Consider the following 26,941-nt stretch of genomic DNA (forward strand, 5'->3'; position numbering starts at 1 on the left):
TATATACACACACACACACAAGGTGCCCTCATCACCTCTAAAAAAACCCACATCATCTGGGTCCTGTTAAAATTGGTGGCCTAGTAGCCTACACACAAGAAATTGGTAATTCTTGTTCCTTCTGAGTAGGGGAACTTACAGCTGAAAGACAGATGGAAAGACTTCCAATGTATCTCCTTACCTAAAGTGCAGAGTATCTGAATCTGCTAACATATATAAACATTACTTCTTAAACATACTGATACTTAAACTTTAAAACATGGTGACTCTGGGTGACAACAGTTGGGAATGACACTATCATATTATATAATTTCTGCTACATGTTAGTTAATGTGTCTCCTCTCCCAAGACGCAAAACAATTAACCCAAGTACAAAACACTCCTTTAAGACGATTTTGCACTGAAAACTGCACAGAGTGAAATCTGCTCACAACTTTATAGTGTACAAGAACAGCTCTGTCAAGGAGTCTCAGAAGAATGTTTCTCTACCTAAAACTCTAAAGAATAGACAAAATACACACACACACGAGTTCTACATATATTATTTATGCTAGTATTCTGTGACAAACGGTGTAACATAGTTGGAAAAAAAAAAAACAAACGCACATAGATCTTAGAAACAGAAAGCCCTTGGTTTGAATTCCAGTTTACGCATCCTTATTGGCACTTAACCTTAGGTGATTTTCTTACATTTCCCAGGCTTGTTTTCTTGATTGCAATTTGGAGATGAGAATAATGTCTAATCCTGTAGATTGAGTGTGAGCGTTAAAGGAGTTAACTTAATGTAAATTGCTTGGAACAATCTTGACACAGGCAAGGTATTCAATAAGTGGTCGACATCTTGCCCTTGTACGTCTTTGCATACATATGATTTCCATTCTGATAGTTATCACTATGATTTCATCTAGGCTGCTCTACTGTCCCCAGGCCTTGGTTGGTTTCCATTCTATTGACCATACTACTGAAACCAGACAAACTCTTAAACACCCAGACCTGAGAGGGTGCCCTACAGTGAACGGTACTACTGGGACAGCGTGTAAAATTACCCAACAATCTTCCCAACCTCACACCATATCAACACAAAGAGTCTATATCGAAAAGTTGAAATCATCGATTTTGTAGTCAGTTGCCTCTCAGTGGTTCCTCCCCATCATACACCTCTCATCATATCTTGATCTTAACCTCATTAATCCATTATAATATTTTTGTGAGATTCTACTCCACCTACCTTACTGCTGATAGAGCGTAAATACATCTGAAGTTAGAGAGATTCTTATTTGTGTTTTTAATGTCAGCCATCTCCTGGTGACTAAATGTTTTGTGAATATTATGCACACAGCAAATATATTAAAAAGTACATGTTCTTTTTAAAATGAATGTATTTCTGAAGTCACAAAGCAAGGCTCTTGTCTAAATAACTTGTTCATCAGCCACAGGATTTCTTTCAGCTTTACTATTTTCTATTAAGCACCGATTGTCTGCAGTTTAACTCCTATTTTCTCATTGAACAAAGTGTATTCAATTTTAATTATCTTTCCCAAATTTAATTTTGCTCTTCTGTGCCCAAAGCTATCAAAGCTTTTGACCCCCAGGTCTTCCTGTATTATTTCTTAGTTCGCCCTGGTATTTGTAACTCCACTAAGGACCATCTGCAGATTTAATTAACTTGAATCCTCCTTCTTCCGGATCATTAATGAAGTTGTTAAATAAGTCTGAGCCCAGTGCTTATCTCTATGGTATCTTGATGGTCCTTCAACCCCGATTATGTACTAAATTTCCCTTTGCCATTTCCTCTTAATTATTTTCCCTTGGTCATTTCCCAAGCCACTGAAAGGTCCACTTCCAAATCATTTGAAATTACATTTCAAATGAAATTTCATGTGAAATAGCTCTTGATTTTTTTTAAAACCTGACTTAACTATCCTTAGTGGAAAGGCAATTTATGGCCACAATTTCCAAAACATCCTGCAAATTTAAAGAAATAACTCAAACATTTAACATCATAAATAATGCTCTATTGGTCTTTGAAATTAGTCAGATACTGTACTTCCAGATAGGGGAAATGTCTGTCTTTCCAGGAAGCCTCTTCTAATATTTTTTTAGGGAGAGTAATTTTTTTAGAGAGGGATACTTATAAATTAAATTATATCCCTTCCCCCAATCTTCTCTTTTCTGAAAGAAAAATATATTTTATATCCTCTAATTCTACATTCATTTATACTACTGTTATTGTATATACATTTTCATCCATGGTTTCTTGTGACTCTTCATTCATGAGTCAGAAACACTTTTAGAACTGAGGGGCTAAATTCCAATTAAAGATGCTGGATTAAATACTCACATCTACCTCTACTTTCTCCATGAAACACTAATAAAATAATATCAAAGACAAATTATGAAGGCCATAAACCCTCAAAAGGCAAAGGACATTGGAGAAGAGACATGGGCAACATAATTTTGGAAGCTGGAAAAGAGGTGGATGAGAGTTAACTCAGTCAGAAGACCTAAGGAAAATGACTCATAGCCTGCAGTGGGGAAGCCAGAAAGCAAGGTGATTTACACCACAGAACACAGGAAGTGGTGGCATCAGGTATCTCTGGCACTGCAGGGAATAGTGAGGCTAAAAGAGGAAAACTAATTGGAAACTAGATAAAGAAGCAGTTAGACTCCTCAGAGATGTTCCCTCACCCCAGCCAGACTCCTGGCCTTTCTCCTGCCCCAACAAAGACTGGAGTTTTCTTCTCAGCAGAGGGTACCACAGAAACTGGAAGACAGTTGAGAGCAAAGATACCATACTAAAAACGGGGGATTCAGTGGAAATACACATACTGAATTTTGAAACCCTTTGCCTTATCCATCCCACCTGGCTCTCAGAACGCTAGCAACCAAGTATAATTCTTCCAGAAATTGCACTGATCCCTTCCATTAGACTGGAAGAATCTTCTCTGAAAAATCTGAATAGCTCAAAAGAATAAACCTAAAATCATTTATATCAATATCACACATAGGTAAACTGAATTTTCAACCAACTTTTTAATGTCTCACTCACAAAAATAAGCAGATAGCCAAGGCTACTAGATGTCTGAAAAAATACAAAGATAAGAACAAACTAGAAGAAAAATAGTCAATTTATAAAAAACATATTATATTAAGTAATAAGAAAAAAATTTTAAGAGTAATTCTTGCTATTATCTCTGAAAAGGTGAAAGAAGACACTACCTACAAGAATTGGAAACAATATAAAGAGAACACTCAGAAAACAGTAATAAAACAGGATAGTAGAAATAAGTAACAATAAATTTGGAAGTTAAGTTTGAGAAAATATCTACACCTCCCAGGAAAAGAACAAAAAGTGAAATTAAAAAAGAGAAAGATAAAAAATGAGGCAAAGTATTCAAATAATTAGACCAATCTAAAGGTCTGACACCCAAATGATAGGAGTTCCAGAAATAAATAACAATGAAAATTCAAGGGAATAAATCATCAAAGAACTTTTTTTAAATCCCAAAAACAAACCCAGGAATTTCCAAATTCAAAGAATCTTGAAAGTTCCCAGTACACTGTTTTAATAATAGACCCTCACAAATGTACATTTTCATCAAATTTTATAACACTAAGGAATAAAGTTTTCCAGAATCTTCCAGTTGTCATACAAATGATCAAGAATAGAATGGCAATGTACTTCTCAAAAGTTACACTAGAAAATATAATAATAGTTATTCCTATAACATTCTAAAGAAAAATGCTTTTTAACCTGAATTTCTATATCCATCCAAACTATCAAATAAATGCAAAAGTAGAGTAGAAACGTTTTCAGACATGCAACATTTGAACAATTTATCTTCCATGCACACTTAGGAAGCTAATTAAATATCCGTCCTCTAAATAAGGATGTAATGCAAAAAATGAAAAATAGACAGGATTCAGAAAACAGGAGATCCAACGGAAATGAGATGATGTTGAAAGGTTATCCAAAAAATCCCAGCTGTGCTGTACACCTAACAAGCTTCCAGTGTAGAATGGAAGAGGTCAGAAGGCTTTGGAAAAGCTTTCTTCATTGAGTTAAAGTTGTAAAATATAAAATATATTTGAAGGCACTGGGATGATAGTATTGGGTTGGCCAAAGAGTTCATTCGAATTTTTCTGTAACATCTTACGGAACATCTTTTTGGCCAACCCAATATTATTTGAGGAATATCTGAGATTGAATGGATATTGAGTGAATAAAAAACTGAGCAAATAAACAATAACAAAATGAGATAATAATTAAATCCAGGTAAAGCAAGCATTTGTACAATACAGGAGAAATAACCATAGCTAACTCTGCAGCGTGCGTTAAAATATCATAGAAATAAAAAGATAAAAATACTGACCTAATGAAACTAAAGAAGAAGGAAATAAGAAGTGTTTGTGTGCGGTGTGTATGTCGGCATGTCTGTGTGTGTTGTGAGTGCACTTTGAGTGAGAGGTTGAAAAGATATAATTCTTCATCTTCCCTGGTGGTCAACAGATAATGCCTAAAACTGAGAAATCACAATATTATGAATGTTTTATAATCAGAGATGTAGAAAAGAAAATGATTGACTCTGGAGAGGAGGAACGGAGTAGGATAGGAACAAGAAATTGTTGTGTTTTCATAGCTAATCATGTAGAACTATTTGCCTTTTAAAACTGGGCATTAGAAAAGAACAGGCAGTGCCTTAGAGAAAAGGGAAAAGGACCTGACTAGATACTTCATAAAACAGTAAAAATCAAATGGACAATAAGCATACATGTTCAACTATATTAGTCATCAAAGAAGTGCAGATTAAAACCAAGGATATAATACCACAACAGCAGTGTGGCTAAAATGAAAAAGATAGTAAATAAGTATTGATAAAACTGTGGTGCAATTAGAATTCTCATCTGTGTCTACTGGGAATATAAAGAGGTACAGCCACTTTGAGAAGCTGTTTGTTTGGCAGTATCTATTAAAATTGAACCCGAGCATATTCCAGTAATTCCATTCCTAGATATATAGATATATGGAAATACTTGCATATGGTAACCCAAAGCCATATACAAGGATTTCAGTCTGGCAAAATAAGCAAAAGTAGAAACAATTCAAAGGTCCAACAATAGAATGGATAAATACATTTGGCATATTCACAAGATGAAATACTATTCCACAATGAGAATTAAATAACTGCAACTATAAGCAACACAATGGATAAACCTCACAAATCTATTGTTGAGCAAAAGAAGTCAGACACAAAAGAGGACTTACAATTTGACTCCACTTGTAATGACTTTCAAAAACAGGCAAAACTCTTCTACAGTGCTATAAGTCAGGGCAGTGGTTCCTCTTGGTGGAGTCTTGGAAGAGGACAGGAAGGGGTGCTTCTGGGATGCAGTTAAGGTTCTATTTTTTCAATCTTGTTCCTGATTTCAAAGATGTCTTCAGTTCTTAAAAATTCATTGAGTGATATACTTATCTTTTGTGTGCTGCTCTATCTACAGATTATATTTCAATAAATGTTTATTAAGTTTTTTGTGAGTTTTCCAGATCTCCTGCTTTTCCCTCTTCCTGCACCCTTAGGATTATTTCAAGTCTTGAGATCACCCTTAAACAAAAGGGGATGAATGTGACATTTACCAATCAAGGGTTTTATTAGATAACATCTCGGCTAATTATTGCAGAAACTGAGGAGAGAAAGGGAGAGTGATTTAAATAAATAATTACAGAACTTATTTTCCAGGAATACCTTCAATGATACAGACAGCTGGAACAACAGAAACTGCCCATTGCACTGTAGAAGCAAATTCTGATCTCCAACCTAACAGCTGTTCAAGCCTCAGTTCCCTCGCCCATAAAATGAGGATAATAATAGTATTTATCCTATAATCCATTTAAGTACTTGTAATAGTGCCTGGTACATAGTCACCTCAAAAATATTGACTACAGGTATATTAATAGACTGAAGAATAGGAAAATAGTTTCTGCTCAGATACCCAGCACTTGAGTGCTAACTACTACTAAATTATAAGCAAGATGGTTCACTTAACGAAAATGTATTCACATTAAAATAAGTTTTCCTTGAGAAAAAAACTGGGGGTGTTAGAGCAGGGAAAGATCTGCAGATATGTATATAACAGACTTCAGATCTCTCCAGAAACTTCCAAATTGTTGGTACACTGCTTACCTGCAAACATCTGTTCAGACATCTTGTCTTCTTCTGATTTTTAAAATGTCACTACTCTGAGGATGTGTTAAGTCATGCCCTAACATGTTCAGGGTTTTTTAAGAACAATATTTAGGCATTAATCTCTGTTGGAGTGGCATCAACACTGGGAGGTTCACATTGCCTTTATTCTACTTCAAGTTCAAAGTCTGGAATGGTGGAACTAAAAGACCCATATTAGAATACCAGCTCAAGGCTGACTAACTGGATGAACTTAGAAAAGCCATTTTAATCTCTATGAACATGTTTCTTTGTCTGTAAGATGGACATGAAGCTTACTTCACAATGCTTTATTGGGGTGTTCTAAAAACAAAGTATCTTTGAAAGAGTCTGTGACTATAAAGAGCTATATAAATATTGGCTACAATTGATAACACAGCTCTCAAATACAGAAATTATAAATGACAGTCTCTGCACTGTGATTCTTTACAATCTACCAGTTTATCATCATCTACTATTTACTAATTAGACTTTCTCCAGTTCCTGTGACTTGCACGCCTGAGAAGTTATATAACTTGGTCAATGCCACACGGTGAGTGGTTGAGGCAGTTCATCTCAAAAGGTTACGCTGTGCCCCACTGTCCTAATTCAGGAATGCCCTATGAGTAAAAGGCATAACAATGGCATTCTTCTGGCACTTCCAAATTCAGCCTACATATTAATGAATTGGAGCTAAGAGACGTGAAGACTCCTGTAGGAGGGAGGCAGGTGGCATGACATATTAATGAACAGAAACTTAAAGAGCGTGGAATTTTAAATCACCACACAAGAATTCAAGTCCCAGCTGTCCCCCTTCTTAGCCTTGAGCAGTTTCTTTAATCTCTTAGCCTCAGTTTCCTCATCTGTAAAACCAGAATGATGATAATACATCCTCCATGGAATTGTTATGAGATGAAAAGAGAGATGATACAGTTCCTGGAAACATGCATTGGAGACTGTAAAGATCTATACCACATGAAATACTTCTATTACATTAGTCCCATTCTAAGGAAGAGGGTATCAACTGAAGTATAACGAGGAAAGTTAGTCTCTCAGACCATCACCACAGTGTCGATGGTATATAAAGGAATCACAGTGGCACGCTCAGAATTCAGAGTTTAACTGAGAAAAACAACACACAAGAGATGAGCTCTGACAATTGTTAAAGGTAATCAGCCTTGCCTTTTGGAGAAGGGCAGCAAAGGACAGTGTTTAAAACCCAGAGCTTTGAAGCACAAAGAACTGTTCAAATTACATCTGACACTTCCTAGCCCTATAATCGTGGTCATATTACTTTACAGTTCTTAATCCCAATTTACTCGATAAATGACGATAATCATCAATGATTCACAATTTCTTGCATGTATACTAAATGCCAGGCACTATTCTAAGAGCGGGGCTATAGCAGCAAACACCGACAACAATCTCTGCCATCATGGTGGTCAACTTTCCCGTGGGAGAAGAAAGAATAAGGAGGATAGATTAATGATATATTCAGTGTCATAAATGGTGATGAGTGCAAAGAGAAAAAAGAAAGAAATCAGAGAATGGAGGTGATATTGATTGGGGCAAGATTTAGGGTTGCAATTTTAATAAAGTGGTAGGAAAGGCCTCACTGAGACTGACAGTTGAGTAGAGACCTGAAGGAGGTAAAGAAATGAGCCACCGAGATATATGGAGAAAGAACATTCCAGAAAGAAAAAACACCAGGTGCAAAGAGCCTGAGATATGCTTATATGCTTGAAAAATGGCAAGTGGGAACAGTACAGAATTATATAATGAAATTAGACAAGCAATACAGGTTTGGAGGGTGCTAATCAGTGCCAGACTTCTGGGTTATAGTATAGTGTGTTAAATAACATACTATAATATATGTCAAGCACTCAGCACAAGTTCTAGCCTCAATTAAGGTCCAGCCTAAGCATTAAATAATAGCTATGCAGGTTAAACAGTGCGTTCATCATTCTGACTAAAATCTTAGAGATTGGAGAAGTATAACTACTGCAAGAGACACTGAGAAAAATATGTAGAGAAAAACATGTAAGCATGTCTAAAATGCTAATCCATGGAGTTAGTGGGGAATGCGTAAGTGACCATGGTATTTCCACATAACTGGAGACCAAGTAGCTGGAAAAGTTAAAGCTTGCTATTGGGTATTTGAGATCATTTATTGAAAGAAGAGCGCCATAATAACTTGCTGACAGTAAATCAAAAAGGGCTTAAAAGTGCAGTTCGCAGTTCTTTGACTTTTCTAATCAAGTGGTCCAATCCAAACAGGACTACGTGCCAATTTAAGAACCAGGGAGGGGCCATATCTGGGCAGGCTTACCTGGGTCAGGGGTATGTTAAGACAGGCTGGGGCTTGTCTATGGGAGGAAGGAAGGACTTGCTTCTCCTCCTGAAATGAACCATCTAGTTTATGTCTATTAATGTTTTCTTCATAGATGCTAATGCTTCTTTCATCCAGAAACATGTTATACAGATCCCATATGATCTAATTTATATTCTTTGTCATTAACACCTTGAAGTGGGAAGAATAGGACCAGGAAAGGGATGGAAGAAAAGTGGTTAGGACATAGGCCATTTTGGTTTGGAGACACTGTGGGTTAATAGTTGCTGAATCAAGTTAATGTTTTATTTTAGTTAGGGGTGAAGGTCTTCCTGAGGAGGTAACACTTGAGCAGAAACCTAAATGACATGAGGGAGCTGACCATGAAAATATCTGGGGGAAGAACATTCCAAGCAACCAAACAGTAAGGAAAACATGACTGGAAAACAAGGTATTCAAGTGAGGGGGAGCACAGTGAACAGTGAGGACAGAGAAGGAATAGGGAGTGGGGCTCAGAGCATGAAGAGTCTTGACCACTGTAACGACTTTGACTTTTATTGAGTGAAAATGGAGAGCCATGGAGGGTTTGGAGCAGAGCAGTGTCTCCATCTCACCTATTTTTTAGCTATGTCCCCTTGACTACCATGCTAAGAAGAGATGATAGCTGTACAACAGTGGATGGGAGATGAGTTAGGAAGCTTTGGCCATAACCTAGATTAAAGATGATGATGTCATGCACAGGAGTGGTAGTGGTGGAGATTATACAATGTTTGGGTTCCAAATATATCTTAAAGGCAGAGCAAGGATTTGGATGTGCTGTGCAAAAGAAGGAAGTCAAAGACAATTTCAAGGTCTTGATCCAGAGAATGGGAAAGGGTAGATTTCATCATCAACTGGAATGGGGAAGACGGTGGGAGGAATATTTTGAGAGGGAGCAGATCATGAGGATTCTAGATAATTAGAGACCCTCAATAACCAATCTTTTCCATTATAGGCACACCTTGTTATATTGTGCTTTGCTTTATTGTGCTTGGAAGACATTGTGTTCTTTACAAATTGAGGGTTTGTGGCAACCTTGTGTCAAGCAAGTCTAGCGGGACCTTTCTTCCAACAGCATTTGCTCACTTCCTGTCTCTGTGCCACATTTTGGTAATTCTCACAATATTTCAAACTGTTTCATTACTGTTACATTTGTTACAGTGATCTGCGATCAGTGATTTTTTTTCCTTTAATTTTTTTTTAATTAAGTATAGTTGATTTATAATGTGCTAATGCAGTGATTTTTGATGTTACTACTACAACTCACTGAAGGCTCAGATGATAGCATTTTTGAGTAATAAGTATTTTTTAATTAAGGTACGTACAGTGTTTTATTGAGACATAATCCTACTGCATACTTAAAAGACTACAGTATAGTGTAAACATAACTCCTATACGCAAAAAAACAAAAAATTTGTGTGACTTGCTTTATCGTGATTATCACTTCATTGCAGTGGTCGGGAACTGAACCTGCAGTATCTCCGAGGTACGCTTGTATTTTAATTAATATCAGATATTGGCGATCAACATGTAAGCCTGTATGTGTGTTACAGGCAGAGAGAACATTACAGGCAAAAGCTCCGAGATTTGAAAAAATAAGGTGCATTTCAGTGACCACAGTAGTTTAGAATGGGCTGGGATTTAAGATGTATGTGGAGGAGAAGGAGGAGATAAAGCTGGAGAGGTAGGCAGAGGTCCAATCAGGGAGGTCATTAGATATCACGCTATGGAAGATGGACTTTATGTTGTAAGCACTGAGGAGGTACTGAAAGGTTTTCTTAGCAAGATTAATAAAATAATCTTCCAGAATCTCCCCTTATGGACTCAATCTTCTTGGCTAAAATTGTTGCCTCCCACAGATAACTTCAAGGTCTCTATTAAACTGGAGAATGCCTTAAAACCACATTAGCCCACCAAGCCTGAAACTTCTTATCTTTTCAACCATCACCAAAATGAATGCATAGATATTGCTATTTGATTCATCATATTTTGGACCCAAGCGAACATCTTCGGGCAACTTACCTTTTCTAATCAGTGGATCCTATTAGGAGAGAGTGATGCAAATTGCAAGAGTTTACATTCTTTTTCGGCCAAGCTATTGGCTTCAATTAGGCTTTTTCCACATGATCTACAGTGCATTAAATATACTTGGATCGAAAGAATTCTTGGATACTAGTTACCAGGGAACATTTGTAATTTCTGGGCTCCAGTCGGTCCTATTTTTACAGAAGCCTGGATTTCCTTTCTGTTCAGCCATTGTGCTTCAAGTTACAAGGGTGTTTGTATTTCCCAGGGCAGAGGATTAAAAATGAGCCTATGAACCAAACTCCTGACTTTCACAGTTCAACAGTACGAGCTTGCCTGGGCGGGGGAGGAAGAACCGTTTGTCATCTAAATAGTCAGGAATTATTTTCTGCATTACTAACTAGACTAGGTAATCCCTAATAGCTTTCATGTATTTGATGAGGAATGCCAATCCATTAAAAAGATTGGTGCCCTTTACTTTGCTTCTGGAAAGTGTGCTGAGAAAGCTACTGGAAATACACAAAATTTCTATACTATACTATTCTTATTAATGGCATTCTTATTAATGGCCTTTCTCTCCTCCATCCCCAGTATAATACATTTTTACTTTGGTGTCTTTTAAATTAGATTTCAACTGGAGCCATTACAACTTGTGATCTATAAAATGAAAAGACTGGACCATGTGAAATTTAGGGTCCTTGTGTATGCTCATTTATTCATTTACCAAATATTTGTTGAATTCAAACATAATAGGATATTAAAACTGGACTTTTCCTATGTTAGAGTTCTGATACATAATAATGCTATGTTTCAAAGCTGTATGCTAGACTACCTTTATAATACTTTCAAAAATCAGCGATGCCTCCATTAACCATTAACCATCTTCTTACATTAACCATTAACCACCTTCCGGCTCTGTAAACAAAGACCTAGAAATTTAGCAAGGGATGGTGATGAGGCCAAAAGTGAGAACTTGGTTAGAGAGAGAGATTTGGCATGCTTCCAGTTCCAGGTCACCCTTTCTTTTCTTTTTGCAGGAAAGAGGGGGAAGAACATCCTCTCTCAACTCATCCCAGGGTGACAGTCTTCAAGCATATCTAGAAATGTCCCCTGGATGGTTAGGGACAAAGCAAATTATATTTGACTTGTACCCTAAGAGCCTAAAAGTTAATGCCTGGGTCTGGCACTGCCTCGGTCACATAGCAGAGGAAAAAAAAAAAAAAGACCACATTAAGAGAGGGCTGCGCTTGGACTGAAGGAGGGGAAAAGTGTCTGCTTTATTGGAATCCTACAGAAGAGCATCAGAGCGTCACCCTAATCTTATGTTAATCTTGCAGAGCAAAGGAGCCACAACAGAGAAGTGGCCTTTCACAAGCTCAGAGCTACAGAAGATCAAAGGATCGTCATGTCAAGGGAACTTCGTTTGGAAGTAATTCGTGATCAAAGGCCCTTACCAAAACACCTCACCAAGGAAGAACCAGCAACTGCGCATCGCTCGTCCAGAGGGCCTCAACACTAGAAACCCACTGTACTGGTTACGTGAGACCTTATCCTCTTTCCCACAAGATTATCTCACCCAGGATAAGATTCCTGACACCTATGAATTTTAAAATACGATACTGAAAGAGGAAAAGAGAAAGTGTCCACATCTCCTCAGTGCAGACTTCTCAGACTGCGGCAGGGACTCTACCAAATGCCTTAAACAGACTATTTCATATAACCTTACAATAATAATATGCAATAAGTAATACTGATATCCCTTTTTTAGTGGCGAACTGAAGCTTAGAAACATTATGTATATCTGATCTAATCTCATCGATTCTGGTAAATAGTGGAACCCAACCGAGACTGACCTAGAATGACGTCAGAGGGTGTGTTCTTACTCCTATTTTGTTTATTCTCTTCTCACCTTAGGTGCAACAAAGATGTTGAAAGGAATATATAAATCAATGCCCATCATCAAGTAGGAGAGTACGGTTTATTACCCACAGAAGAACATAAGGTATTTAGCCTTGCATGTAATCTGTTAGATTTAATTGCCCTTGAACACAGGTAATACGAGCTAGAGGCAACAGGTTATTGGAAAGTGTGTAAAATTTGGATTCAGTCATGCATAGGTTAGAACCACAACTCCACTACTGACTGGCTGAGTAACACTTATACACATCCTCATATATGTTCCCTAGGGTGGGACTAGTTGCCTCACAAGAAATAACAAATGCAAAAGGTTGGGACTCATAATCCATGGGTAGTGGGCGGAAGTTTCACTTCACAGAGGCTACGTAATTCATGTCAGATCGAGTAGCAGAACACAGGCCTCTGTCCTTCCGTCTAGAAGTCTTTACACTATCCCAGGCTGCATCTTTATAGTCCAAATCGCTGTTAGTGAACAGAAGGCATAGCTCCCTACAATTATATTGAGATGACTTGAAAACTTGCTCTGTACCAAGGAGATGAGAATGAAAAATGGTTTCAGGTATTTTTCCAGATGTCTGAAACCTGGCAAAATGGTGAGCCTGGCAGGACCATGGACAGGGTTTTGAAATTGCTCCAAAGAGGTCTGAGAGTTCAGTGACAACTCCATTTTGGAGCCACTGAGAAGCGTGTCACATCTTTAGTTCCATTTCTCCATCACGGCTGAAAAAAATAAAGTTGAGCGGGTGGAATTGAGAAGAGGAGGGGAACGAGATACTATAGGTCCAGCAGCTGAACCCAAGGCTGAGCTGCTTTAAACATGAATGATCTCAGTGCTGGTGGGTTTGGGCTCCTCCCATTCTCCGGCGCAATGCCTATCCTCTGCCATTCTCTATTTCTGGAAAGAACCAGTGCAAGGAATAGTTCCTCAAACAAATTTATACTCATCTGACTTCAATGAAATTTTTAAGAGGATCTGCATCTCTCCTTTTTTGGTGGGTTCAACTGGATGGGCAACTCAGAGAAAACTCAACTCCTAGTACTTCCCTTTTGTATGATGCCACAAAAATCCTGCTTACTCTTTCCTGGGCACCTGTTAGCTACACAACAATAGCAGCAACATTAATAACAGAAGCTGCTATTTACTGAGCATGCGCCATGTGTCAGACAGCCTGAGAACGCTCGTGCTAAGAAAAGTTAAATAACTCTCCTAACTGCTGTGAATTTGCACTAATTCTCCTCCCAAATGCCCTCCCCAGAGTCCTGTTATACCTGGCAAGGAAATATCCTCTTCTCCACTTAGATAATGGAGCTACTATCCACCCTTGTAAAGACTCGTACAAAAATTTTCTCCATGACAGAGGTGAGCAGAGCAGTAGCAAATAGAACACTGGTAGAGCTCCATCAAAATTGGGGCAAGATTTAAAATTTGGAAAAATAGACAAGTTCTTTCTTCTGACCATTCTTTTTACTTGGTGGATGGACAATATACTCAGGGTAAACTACTACCCTCTGCCTATATATCTACAACGTCTTGAAGCACAGGGAAAAAAAGAGAATAAATTATCCTGCAAAAAGTCGTTTCCCTTTAGGAAAGGTTAAAAGGCCCCCAGTCATTGAGAAAAATGAAGTTCTTTTCATGAATTTTAAATTCTCTTTATGTTAAGCTTTTAAAAAATCATTTCTTATTACAAATATAATTTATATTTATTGTAGAAAAATTAGAAATTTCGGATAAACAAAATAGAAAAAAATAACTAGAAATTATACTGTGAATGCACAATACTGTTCAACTTTTTTGCTATTTATTGATTACCCAGAAATAGAAACAGACTCACAGGTACAGAGAACAAACTAGTGGTTCCCCAAGGGGAGAGGGCTGGGGGAGGGGCAAGATAGGTGAAGGGGGTTTAGAGGTACAAACCACTAGATATAAAATAAATAAGTTACAAAAACATAACGTACAACACAGGGAATATAGTCAATATTTTATAATAACTTTGTATGGAGTATAGTCTACAAATATGTCAAACTACTAGGTTGCACACCTGAAGCTAATATAATATTGTTAAGTCAACTATACTTTAGCAAAAAAAAGAATTTTCTAATTACAATAAACCCAAAGTACTTCTAGAACTCCTGAAGAGATGCTTTAAAAATGATTTTCTGTCTCCTAAAAAATGCTTATATTTATATTTAGAAATATAAATATTTATATAAATATTTTATATTTTAATATTAGAGATATATAAATTTTTAAAAGCCTGCTTAAAATGCTGCAAATATCCTACAGTGCACAGGACAGCCCTCTGCAATGAAGAATTATCTGTCCAAAATGTCAATAGTGTCAAGGTTAAGAAACCCTTCATTAGACAAGCTTGCTACCTTATATTTAATCTCTACTTGTTGCTTGCAAATTTGCTTAATGCTAAGTAGAAAACATTCACTTCTTAGAGGATGATCCTATGCTATTTTATGGTAAGTAACATACCTCTGGATTTAGTGTAACTCTTTGATTTTATATTTGAAAAGTCTCTAGGACGAATCGTATTGTTTCATTTTGTTTTGTATTTGGCTCCTTTACGTCAGTGTGGCATGATATCCTTTTAGCTCTCTAGGATTACAAAGAGATTTCACTGGCGGACCTTTTCTATCCTAAGAGTAACACAACTACTCTTCTTACTGGCTCTTCACTCATCTCTCTCTTTACATATCTCCATGTTAGATGTGAAACCAAATCAAAGCTAAGGGCACAGAGAAGGAACAAAGGGTAAGAGAAGAGCCAACGTAATACGTCGTCCAGAAACCAAGGGAGGTAAAATGTTTGCTTATCTTGAGTGGGGTTATGAAAAGTGTACATTTACTAAAATCTTATCAATATAAAATAAATGCAGAGTTGTTCATCTCTGTGTTACACATCAAACGTGAGTGGAATTTTCAACTTCATTATGTTTCAGATAGGCATTTTCTTTTTCAGTGATTTAGCTGAATATACTTGAATTCTGAAAGGCTATCACAAGCAATGAATAAAACCAGTAACGGGGGACGGGGGGCGGGGGGCGGGGGCAAAAGAAACATTTTTAAAACTAAATGTAAGTGGATTCTATATAGCTCAAATGGGACCATTTAATTAGCCCTAAAATTAAAACAAACCAAATATGACATTTAATGTAACCATGCCATTAGACATTCACAATGCATTTGTATTTCCCCTTTGCACCTTGTGTCTCAAGGTATCTAGCATCACTATTCAATGTCAAGTGGACTTATTTAATGTTTATTGCTGACAGTGAGCACCACAAAATAATTCTGACAAGATATGGAACAGGTTTTTAGTATTTGTCCTATAATTCACCTAGATCCCTTGCACACAAGTGATTGGAAAAACATGTACTTTACGCTATCCATAAAAAAATCTCATAGAACTAGAATATTGGCCAATATTAAATGGAATCGTTTTGCTACAAATGGAGGACAACATCACATACAGAGAAACCTTATTTTATTCTTTTTTTTTTTTTTTTACCTTATAGCAACTGTATAAGTTTTCAAGAGTAAGTAATTCTCAATCTCAACTTTAATATTTATCTAGGAACCAATGACCTGCCAATGTCTGTCTTACTTTTGCCTCTGGTCTTGATTTTCTCCTTTATCTCGCTTTTTCCTGTTCCACGTTATGGACCAGAATGTAAGCACCGATTCAATCAGCCACTTATTGAGCAGAGCAAAGGAGAGAGGTCAAATCAGCAAGCCATCAGAAACCATAACTGATTCTTCCTGGGCTGCCACCGACTCAGGCCCTGGTCTAAGATCAATGCTCTCCTCCAATGCTTTATGATGCAAAAAGAATAAGAACTTTACAGTAGATACTCTGGTTAAATATCACTATGACAATATAAAAATGACTGGTTTATAACAAGCAACCCGAGGTGCTTGGTGAAAGTGCAGGCTCATGGACCCTCCCCCAGATATTCTGATTCACCAGGAGCCCAGATTTTACAGGAAGTTCATCATTATCCCTTTGAAACACATGCAAGGGTTTAAAATGTAGTTTGTGGAATACAAGTTGAGTTTTATTCTCAGTTCTAATACGGGCTCTGTAGCATTGCTTAAGTTACTTAATCTACCCAAGCTTTAGTCTGCCATCTATAAAATGAGCGTAATAATATCTATCTCTTTTGTTTGTTCTTAATATTAAAATGATCATTTAAAAGGTCTCATGCATAATTAGTACATGATAAATGGTATATCATTAGTAATATCAGAATCCCTCACCATCAGCATTACCATCATCACCATTCTGTCTCCATTAATTCCTGTATTCTAATTTTAGGGAAACATAGCAGTTTTGGAGGAAATACTGAGAAACCTTTAGATTTTCTTTTTCATTTTAGAAAACCGAATTAAAATCAAATGCACTGCAATATGGTTATGTGTGCTAAGTTACTTTGCTTTTGACAAGAATCCTTCAGTTCCATATGATAATTCTCTCATGCTGCTCGGAGGCGGAACTTGGCTCTATATGTCTTTTTTTTAAAGACAAACCAAGTAATTATTATTTAATAAATGTGACCTGATTTGTTGATAATATCACAAAATATGGAAACAATGATGCTCATTGTTGATTTCCTTGTTGAATAATTTATGTAGTTAAATTTTGACATGTTCTTAAAAGGATCAGGCTGCCTTATAAATACACAGGCAGCGCAATGTAATATGTCAAACGAGTTGGGGTATAATAAACAGGCTCATTTAAAAAATTTATTATTTAGGGCTTCCCTGGTGGAGCAGTGGCTGAGAGTCTGCCTGCCGATACAGGGGACATGGGTTCGTGCCCCGGTCCGGGAGGATCCCACATGCCGCGGAGCGGCTGGGCCCGTGAGCCATGGCCGCTGAGCCTGCGCGTCCGGAGCGTGTGCTCCGCAACGGGAGAGGCCACAGCGGTGGGAGGCCCGCGTACCGCAAAAAAAAAAAAAAAAAAAAATATTATTTAAATTCAGAAACCTTTAACATGAAGGCAAGGAAGCAAGAGCTTTGCTTAGATCTTTGGCATTAGCTGAAAACATACTCCCCCTCATCTAATAATAGGGATAAGGACTATAGCACCATATTGCCATCGTGCTATGCTCTACTATGAGAAGTGTCCAGTGTGACATTCCAGACTCAGAAACACATAACACAGTGATTTTAACCTAATGAAGCTCATGGGAAAATACAATGAAATACTCAGTTTCACATGGCATAAACCTCTTGTTTGCACTGATACATACACTGCCACTTTGGCACTGAATGTCGATTTCATTTACACACAGGTAGGAGGACTTCTCCAATTAATAAAAGAGCTAGATTTCACCAAATAGTGCCCAGTGTAAACACTACATTTACTGCAGATAGAAAGCTGTACATAATGGAATCTTACCAATACTAATTGGCTTATATTATCAGGTCCATGAATGATAATGTTCCTAGTAAACCAATATTATAATAAAATCCCAAGCACACCAATAAACCTGCTGCTGGGGTTATTTAATGTGCTTTTACACAAGGGGCATGTGGTTCTCATTTAGATTCCGTGGGTGCCGCAGATTGCTAGAACTCCAGTGGTTGCCTGTGACGCTACCCAATAGAGGATTAAGTGGAGCTGGTCAGTTTGTCAGCCTTTATCTCTAACTAGCACTAAAAATGCACACTGCAAACGCAGGCAGAGAAAAGACTCGACCTTGCTAAATTAGAGACGCTGGAGGGAGGGCAAATGAAGCTCTGTTTTCAGAAGGAGGATGCCTATTACACAGTCATCAAAAGGTACCCAACTTTAGGAAAGCCACATCCACCATCAAGACATAATGTATTAAGTCAACCCGCAGTACTATAGCTCCAGAGGAAGAGCCTCCATTCTCTCTGAAGCCTAGTCTCTCTCTCTCCCCCCAACCCCAACACACACACACACACACACACACACACACACACACACACAGACACACACCAGATGAGGTTACCTTTCTCGCAGCGGCTTCCTGTGAATCCAGGAGGACAGACACATTTGTTAGGAGCCACACATGTTCCACCATACCTGCAGCCCTCTTCGCAGAACGCTGTCACAAAAAGATAAGGGATTTCTCTTAGATAAAATGGCAATAAGGAAATTCATGGTAAATAGCATGGGCATTGAAACAATTCTTTCATTGTTGCACAGGGAATACATATCTATGTTGACATATTTAAAAGTCACGGTATACAAAAAGAAATAAATGAAATAATACCTATTTCACTGGTTTACATCAGATCAATTGAAATAATGGATATAAAGTATTTGGTGCTAAATGGTAGCTAGTATGAAGAGCTCTTACAGTTGCTATTAGTATGATTACTGATATATTTGAAATCAAAGAATCAATTGAGGAACTAGAAAGGACAGGGTTAGGATAAAGGCAAAGGCATTTAAAATACTGTTTTGTAGATACTCTTTCTTACTAAGCATTTTTATTACAATAAAAATACTTTTACATTTTTTTAAAGATTTTCGGTAATCAAAACAATTTTGAAGGACATAATAAATTTAACTAAGTGCTTACTTTTGAATATTTAAGATGTTTCCAACATTTCTATAATAAAAACAATGCCTTGTCCTTATAGACAAAATGTTTAACACATCTCAAATTATTCCTTCAGGGAAAGTGCCTCAGTGTACAAATCCTATTTCAAGGGATATAAACTTGATAAAGCTTTTTGATAAACATTGCAAAGTCATCCTAAGGCCATCTCCGCACTACCCTGCTAGCCTTAGATTAGTTCCCCTTATTACACACTAGCAGAGCATATTTCCATGCCCCTTTCCTTTGCCGTTTTAACTATAAATGTTCATTTATGCATAATTGATTACCATCTCCTCTTCCATCCACTGGACTGCAAGACCTATCATGGCAAGTACTGTGATTATTTTTGCTCCCCGTGGCACCATAGTCTCAGAATCTGAGGCCACAGTAGATGCTCAAAACATATTTGCTGAATGAATTAGTCTGTATTCTGCAGGTTGTTCTGACAGGAAAACACTTGTTCTCACAACTGTGCAATAGTTCCATCTGAATAAGTTATTGTCAAACCCTGCTGGATAACCAATAATTTTGTGTTCTTAACCTGCAAAATTTCTCATTAATGAGGATGACTGCAACTTGTTAACGCAGGATTTCTTTTATTCACATGAGAGCTCGGTGAGCAAATGTTTTGATTTTTAATTGCAGTTGGAAAATGTCACCCTGGAAAAATGTCATGGTTATGTTTTGGCATCATCACGTAAATAATATGGGTCTAACTTTAAAAAGCTCCATTATGTCTTTAGATAGCTGAATGTTAGTTCAAGTAAATAGAACTTCTCACAATATTGTCATTTTCCACATCATTTGATGTCCCTTGGATGATTTAACATTCTGTAGTTTAGCAATTAATTGTGAGCTCCTCTGTTTCTGCCAGAAGATATATAGTGTGTATCTGGGTATTCGAATACCATTTCCTATTTCCAGCATCTCAGTACCCTGAGACTAAGAAAAAAAAGGTTTAGACAATATCTACCTTGGTATGTTCATCAGAAACCAAATGCATATAAATATATGTATACAAATGTATATGAAATCTCTTGTCCCCCAAATCACACATTGTGGGCTCTGGTGACAAACATTTCATGTTAGGTATTTAGAGTAGAGCTCTGCATCGAAGTTAACAACAGAACAAGAAAAATTTTTTGCAAGCTAAGAATGACAGATGCAAATCTGGTAAAGAAAAGTTTCAAGGGGCACCCAAAGAAGGCAGGGGCTTGGAAGCAGGAAGCTCAGTCTGGTTTCTTTGTAGCACAAACAGCACTTGATCCAGATCTGTGTACACACATGTGCCCGCGTGCGCGCACACACACACATCAGCAGACATGGTTGGGAGACTTGGTGGTGTTTTATAATACACGTGTGCTCTTGATTTACCCACCTCTTAAACAGAAATGATAACAGATTTTGTGAAGAAAGCATACGTTTGTGATGTTCTAAGAATGCGCAGATAGAATAAATAGGATGCCATAAGGATAAAATGAGTCAATATTTGTAAGGGACTTAAAATAGTGTTTGGCACATAGTGTTAAGTATTTCGTAAATAAAATTAATTGGTTATGACTGTGAAACTTGTACAAATTGTCTAATACGCAGACAACATAAACCCATCCTATAAGGTGTTCAGCTTCACCAAGATGGGTTTAAGACAACGCTTGTTCTTTTTTTTTTTTTTTTTTTGCGGGCCTCTCACTGTTGTGGCCTCTCCTGTTGCGGAGCACAGGCTCCGGACGCGCAGGCTCAGCGGCCATGGCTCACGGGCCCAGCTGCTCCGCGGCATGTGGGATCTTCCTGGACCGGGGCACGAACCCGCATCCCCTGCATCGTTAGGCGGACCCTCAACCACTGTGCCACCAGGGAAGCCCACAACCCTTGTTCTTTGTGCTTGATTTAGTTTCTCAAAAGAGTAGTAGTAGCCCTTATCATCAAATATCAGATAGGTGTTACTGTTTCCAAATAAAAATGGTGAAATGGGGACTCAGAAATCAAGTGCCCTCTGTAAGCTGCACAGATGATAAGCAGCAGAGCCAATTCAAACAAAGACTTGTTTGGCTTCAAAGTCTTACCTCCTCTTTATAAGATACAGTGCAGATTCCCCTGCAATCTGGTATTCACATAGGCAGGTTTATTCCCTTTTTGAATAGTCTCATAAGGGCTAAGGGAACTGACTACAAATTGGAAGAAAACAATATCTCCCAAATTTCACACACTGCATTGAAGAAGGGGTGTAGGGAGTTGTGCAACTTCATGCACCTATTACTTAAACTCCATTTCTGTCCATTTTAAGTCACATTTCACCCAATTGCACATACTGCTTCTATTGGAACTTATCTGGAATAAAGAAATTCACTGCCTACTTGAACCTTAGGTAATATGCCAAAAATTTCAAAAAAAACACAAAAGCAAATTAAAAAGGAGCATGTCATCCAAAACTTAAGCTACTCTGGAGAAATCAAGATCAGTGCAAGTTTTCTTTGAAACCTCATAAAACATCAAAACACACTATTGGATCCTAGTCTAAAAATTGTGCACACATTATTTATATCTGGATAGGCCCTTCTGGATCAACTATGAACCTAGCATTTCTTCTGGTACTCATAGGACCTATAATTTGCACGACATGACTTAGTTGATGGCATAACCAGAACAAGAAGCCAGGTCACCTTCTATACCTCTTTCTAGCTTATGAGAAGACAGGATGGTAGAAACCACATGGTCCAAATCCTTGCTCTGTATTTATTAGCTGTGTGACCTAAGCAAATAATTTCACTCCTCTGGACCTCAGTTTTCTCAAGAGCAAAGCAATAATGATAATAATGAAAACACCATGCTGTGCAGGTTAAATTAAACTACCAACGTAAACCACCCAGCACAGGGCACTGCAAGTGGCATAAGCTTAAAACTGGATGTGACTGTCTTAACTTACCACCAGGCCTTTGCTTTTCCACATACCAGTACTATAACGCACCAGTTCCTCATCTAGATTCTGGAGATGCAGCAGTGAAAGATCCCTATGCTATGGTACTTATTCTTTAGTAAGGGCTAATTGTCCCTCCTTCGTTGACTTGGTGACCCCAGCAGTATCATGTGGTTTGCCATGGGACTTGGAATCATAGCTCTTTTGCAAACTCAGAAGAACTCAGGCACCATGGGTGTGTCACTCCTTTGTCGACCACTTTCTAGATTCCAAAGTATGGCTTGTAGACCGCAGATATTCAATGAGATTACAAACTTGAATCTGTCATTATAATGGCATTTGTTATTAACTGCTACCCTGGGGGAGATATTGGATCAGATCAACTCTAAAATAGTATGATTCTATTTTTGAAAGGACTCTTCCTGCTGCGCAATAAAATAAATTAAAAAATTCAAAACTGAGGGAGTTTATCCAAAGAAAGACTACTTTTATATTTAAAAAATTCTTAGCATGTGAAACAAAACTTGGACTTTAAGGGGAACAGAATGAGAAACTGGGTTTGCGGACGCCAGGTTTGTGGATGCCTAGTATTATCACCATGTGCTCAATTTGACAAAAATAGTTTTACACTAATAAAAAAAGTAATAGCCCTCCAAGTTCTAAACACTTGGTATGATACTCTTAAAGTATAACTGGCCTATATTTAGTTTCTAGGGACACCCTGTATTCTGAAAAAATAAGGAAACATATCAACACCATCTGGTAGAAGTAAACCCTTTTCCCTCCCTCCTGGTTTCCTTGAGAAAGCATTTTCCTTAAGCTCATTTCTGCCCTCTCTTTGCCAGCTTTGCTCATTCTGTCCCTGGGGAGGTAGAGAGATTTATTGTATTGGTAAATTTGGAAACAATATATATCAGGATGATGTCCCTTGGGTGGGAGAAACAGGAGAATGGGCTGAGAAAAACTATCATTAGGAGTGAGTAATATTTACATTTCTAGTTTTATTTTCGATGGTGAGTTAGTAGGTGTGAATTTCATTATTAAAAATAACTATCAAGATATCAAAATAAATAAAAGCTGGCCACCATGGACCAATGGTTACAAGGTGTCATAAACCAAAGATTATAATTAATTTGACTATATGCACGTAAATTCCAAAGGGGGGGGAAATATTTAACATCTGGTCACGCTCAGTAAAGCTCCATGCCTACCTCGCTTCTCTCTTGGGAGTGAGATGCCTTCAAATGGTATCAATTTTCCTTACTTCCCTGATGATGCCTTTCTCCCTGGGATTCAGTGGGTAAGCTGGTCTTATTCTGTGTTTATTCTTAGCAAACCAGCTTGACTTACAGACTTAAACTCGTGTTCTCCAATCCAGCCTTGTCAATAATAAAGGTGAGATCACCCCCCTCCACCATGTCTGCTTTTTGGTTTATTCCTCACCTTGTTCAGAACATAATATTTATCAAAGATCCCCTCAAACATTTTGGTTGTTACAAGATGGCAGGTAGGGTCAGTGTGCTACTGGCATTTGGTGGGTAGAGGACAGGGATGTTCCTAAATATCCTACAATGCACAAAACAATCTTGCAGAGCAAAAAAATTATCTGGCCCAAAACATCAGTAGTGTTGCAGGTGAGAAACTCCACTCCGACTTTACACAATTAAGTCTATGGAGTACCTCCATGAGTAAAATTAGGTTATTTTAATCCCTTTTTGCATCCTCCCAAAGTCTCCCCTCAAGGGTGTAAAATATAAAGGTAAGAGTGAAAACCATCCAGATAGCTACCCTGATATATAAAACCAAACATCCAGATGTCTGCAGTTCTCACTTTTCATCATTCTGGCCTCAAGCACACAATATACTGCATAACTTAATATTTAATTACTGGCCCCTAAATCACCTTCACTCCTATCACTTACTATTTGTGTTTGTATCTGCGGCTCTGCTAGCCTTTTCCACTCTTCTTTTCAACAGTATTAATGACAACAATAGTGACAGTCAATTCCATTTATCGAAGACCCATTAAGTACCTTATAGACCTAATATTCCATTTCTTCTTCACAGCAATGCTGTGCATTTCTCACGCTATTCTCCTTTTCAGATGAGAAAGCTACCTTAGAGAAGTAAGGTGAGTTATCAAAGGTCGCACCACTACTGAGTGGCATCCTGGGTTTCAAGCTCAGAGTCCTAACAACGTCACTAAGCAGTCTCCATTTAGGGGTTAGCCACCTACTATGTGTAGACAATGTGCTGAGTGCTGAGAAGTCTAAAAGGAGACATGAAAATTGCCTCCATGCCCAAGAAGCTCACGATCGAGTAGCAGAGAATGGCACATATAAAACCAAGCACATTCAAATGTGATCTGTGCCCCTGTAGCAGTACGAATAAAGTACTGAGAGAACGTGGAGAAGAACGTGATTAACTGTGCCTGGTGCACCTGGGAAAAGCTTTGCAACAGCTAGCATTTGAGCTGGGCCTGGAAGAAGGAATGGGATTTTTGCCAGGTGGAGAAGCACAGGGAAAGAGACAGTTCAGGTCATGGTTTTGTCCTGCAGAAAGGTAACAAATAAATGAAGAAAATGAACAGGTGCTGATAGCTCACATCAAGGTTAGAGACTGAACATTAGAACAGAACACAGTGAGCCATGTGGGGAAGCAGGGGCGTTTTACAATCTGTGAGCCATCCTCTCCGTCATGCCATCTCTCATCCACTTTCCAGATTTGTTACTTACATTAAGGTACAATAGTGTCTTGCCTGGGTATCTGCATATAGACTTTTCCATTTTTATATCCATTATTCTAGTTGGTTTAAAACAGTGCTTTGCTGATCCTTTTTATTACACTAAATAGTTAGCAATAAGTTTTACATCAGAAACCCCATACGTACACACACAGACAACCAGAAATATAAAATGTACTCTTAGTATGTGTAATGCGTTCTGGTATTTTCTATCATATTGCCTTGCATTATTCTGTACTGTACTGCCTTCCATGTATGGTATTGTATTATATTCTGTTGTACGTAATTTATAAATGCAGCTATGAATCGATGACTTGCTTTCCCAACCCACTAAAACTGCAGTTTAAACCATGTACTTGTTTCCTACATTCTTGGTGATAGCCACATTTTTCTAGTCCATAGCATTTTGTGATAGGATGTGGGCATAGAGTCACTTTTAGATTAACCTTGAAATCTTCACATTGAGATGTTGGTTTTAGCTCTAGAAAGACTGAAAAGATAAGAAAATGTCTACAAGTGTTATTTTCTATGGATGTAGTTACAACTGAGATCATATGGCCTGCAAAGCTGAAATATTTGCTCACTAGGCTTTTATAGAAAATCTGTTACAGAAGGTGAACTAGACAGGAGTGGCATAGCTTGAAGGGAGAGATAATGCATCCTTCTGCATTTGGGGGGTGCTATATATGTGTTTCTATAACTGGACTATGAGATTCTTAAGGGCCATGGTCATGTTCATTGCAACTCTGCCTTCCTCTATATCATCCTGAACTCTGGTGATACTGAACCCATATTTCTTGGTAGAGTAATTTAATTATATAGAGAAAATAAAAAGTTTGAGAAGACAGTCTTGTATACAAACTAACTATATCGTGAAATTTGAGATAAACATTTGACCAAGTCAGATCATTCCAGCTTTACAAATTGATCAGTCATCTACTGTGTGCTTGACACCAGATACTCTAAACAGATATGATCCCTGTTTTCCAGGATCTGGGATTCTAACACAAGGATTCTCCCTGAGGGCAATATCCCCCGCAGGGAATATTTGGAAATGTCTGGAGACATTTTTAGTTGTTACAGCTGGAGGAATGCTACTGGTGGGTAGAAATCAGGGATACTGCTAAACATCCTACATGCACAGGGCAGCCTCACAACAAAGAATTATCCAGCTCAAAATGTCAGTATGATGAAAGTTGAGAGAAGACAGTCCCTTAATTTAGTAATTAATAAACACTTACTGAGTACCCTCTGTACCAAGGATTATTCTGAGAACCAGGGCTCAGACAGACAGATAAAAACATGTCAACATATGGGTTTATATTCTAGGGGGAAGATACAGAATAACAAAATAAACATGTCAGTGAGATGACAAATTAGATGATGACAAGTGTTATGGCCAAAAATAGAGCAGACCAGGGGAATATGAAGTACACCAGCGGGGAAGGTTGTAATTCAACAGGGTAATCACGGAAGGCACTAAGACAGTGGCATTTGAGAAAAGACCCAAAGAGGAGAAAGAGTGAGCCATGCAGTTATCAGGCAGAAGAGTGCTCCAAGCAGAGGATACCACAAGTGCAAAGGCCCTAAGGAGCAGATTGCTAGGATCGCATAATGCTTTACAGATCCTAGCAATACACAAAACCAAAAGGAGGCAGAAAGAAGGAAAGGGTTGTTTCTGCCTGGAAGGTCAAGAATGGCTCCAAAGAAGAGCTGCTGCCTCAGCTGAATCAGAAGAATAAATAATAAACCATCAGGCAGCTTGGGGCCAAGGGTGTTAAAGTCAGGAGGAAGGAACAGTGTCTGCAAAGGTACAGAGGCATGGAGCACAACTGAGTGGAACTAAAAGAGGCTTCAGCTGCCTGGAAGAGGGGCTGTGAGGAACGACGAGTGGGGGGGATTAGCTGGGATATCAGGATTTGTGCTACTTCACAGACAGGCCACTTCTGCTCTGCCTGTCTCACCAGATACACTGGTCTTATGAAGGATTTAGGACTGCCAATATTATCTTATTTTCCCCCAATTCACTTTCATTCAGAACAAGAGTGGTCTCTTTCTTAGGGAGGCAGAATCAAAATATTGAATATGAATTCATTTTTATGATTTTAAAATCTCTGAAATGTAGAACTGGAAGAATCATCTAAAAGGAGAACAATTCAACAGGAAATTACTAAGAACTTGGGA

The 26,941-nt window shown here is 38.0% G+C and overlaps 1 protein-coding gene across 3 annotated transcripts in view; it reads right to left on the reverse strand.

Moving 5' to 3' along the window:
• NELL1 (neural EGFL like 1) overlaps window positions 1–26,941 on the reverse strand; it is an 867,563-nt gene that overhangs the window by 197,120 nt on the left and 643,502 nt on the right. For all 3 annotated transcript variants that reach the window (XM_027115178.1, XM_027115177.1, XM_027115176.1), the window contains one exon: window positions 18,504–18,599. In XM_027115178.1, the coding sequence (XP_026970979.1) occupies window positions 18,504–18,599 (96 nt within the window). The remainder of the gene's footprint in view (window positions 1–18,503; window positions 18,600–26,941) is intronic.

Source organism: Aethalodelphis obliquidens, unplaced genomic scaffold, assembly GCF_003676395.1.
Source record: "Aethalodelphis obliquidens isolate GAN/ISIS:26980383/991018 unplaced genomic scaffold, ASM367639v1 scaffold14, whole genome shotgun sequence".
Taxonomy (NCBI): Eukaryota; Metazoa; Chordata; class Mammalia; order Artiodactyla; family Delphinidae; genus Aethalodelphis; species Aethalodelphis obliquidens.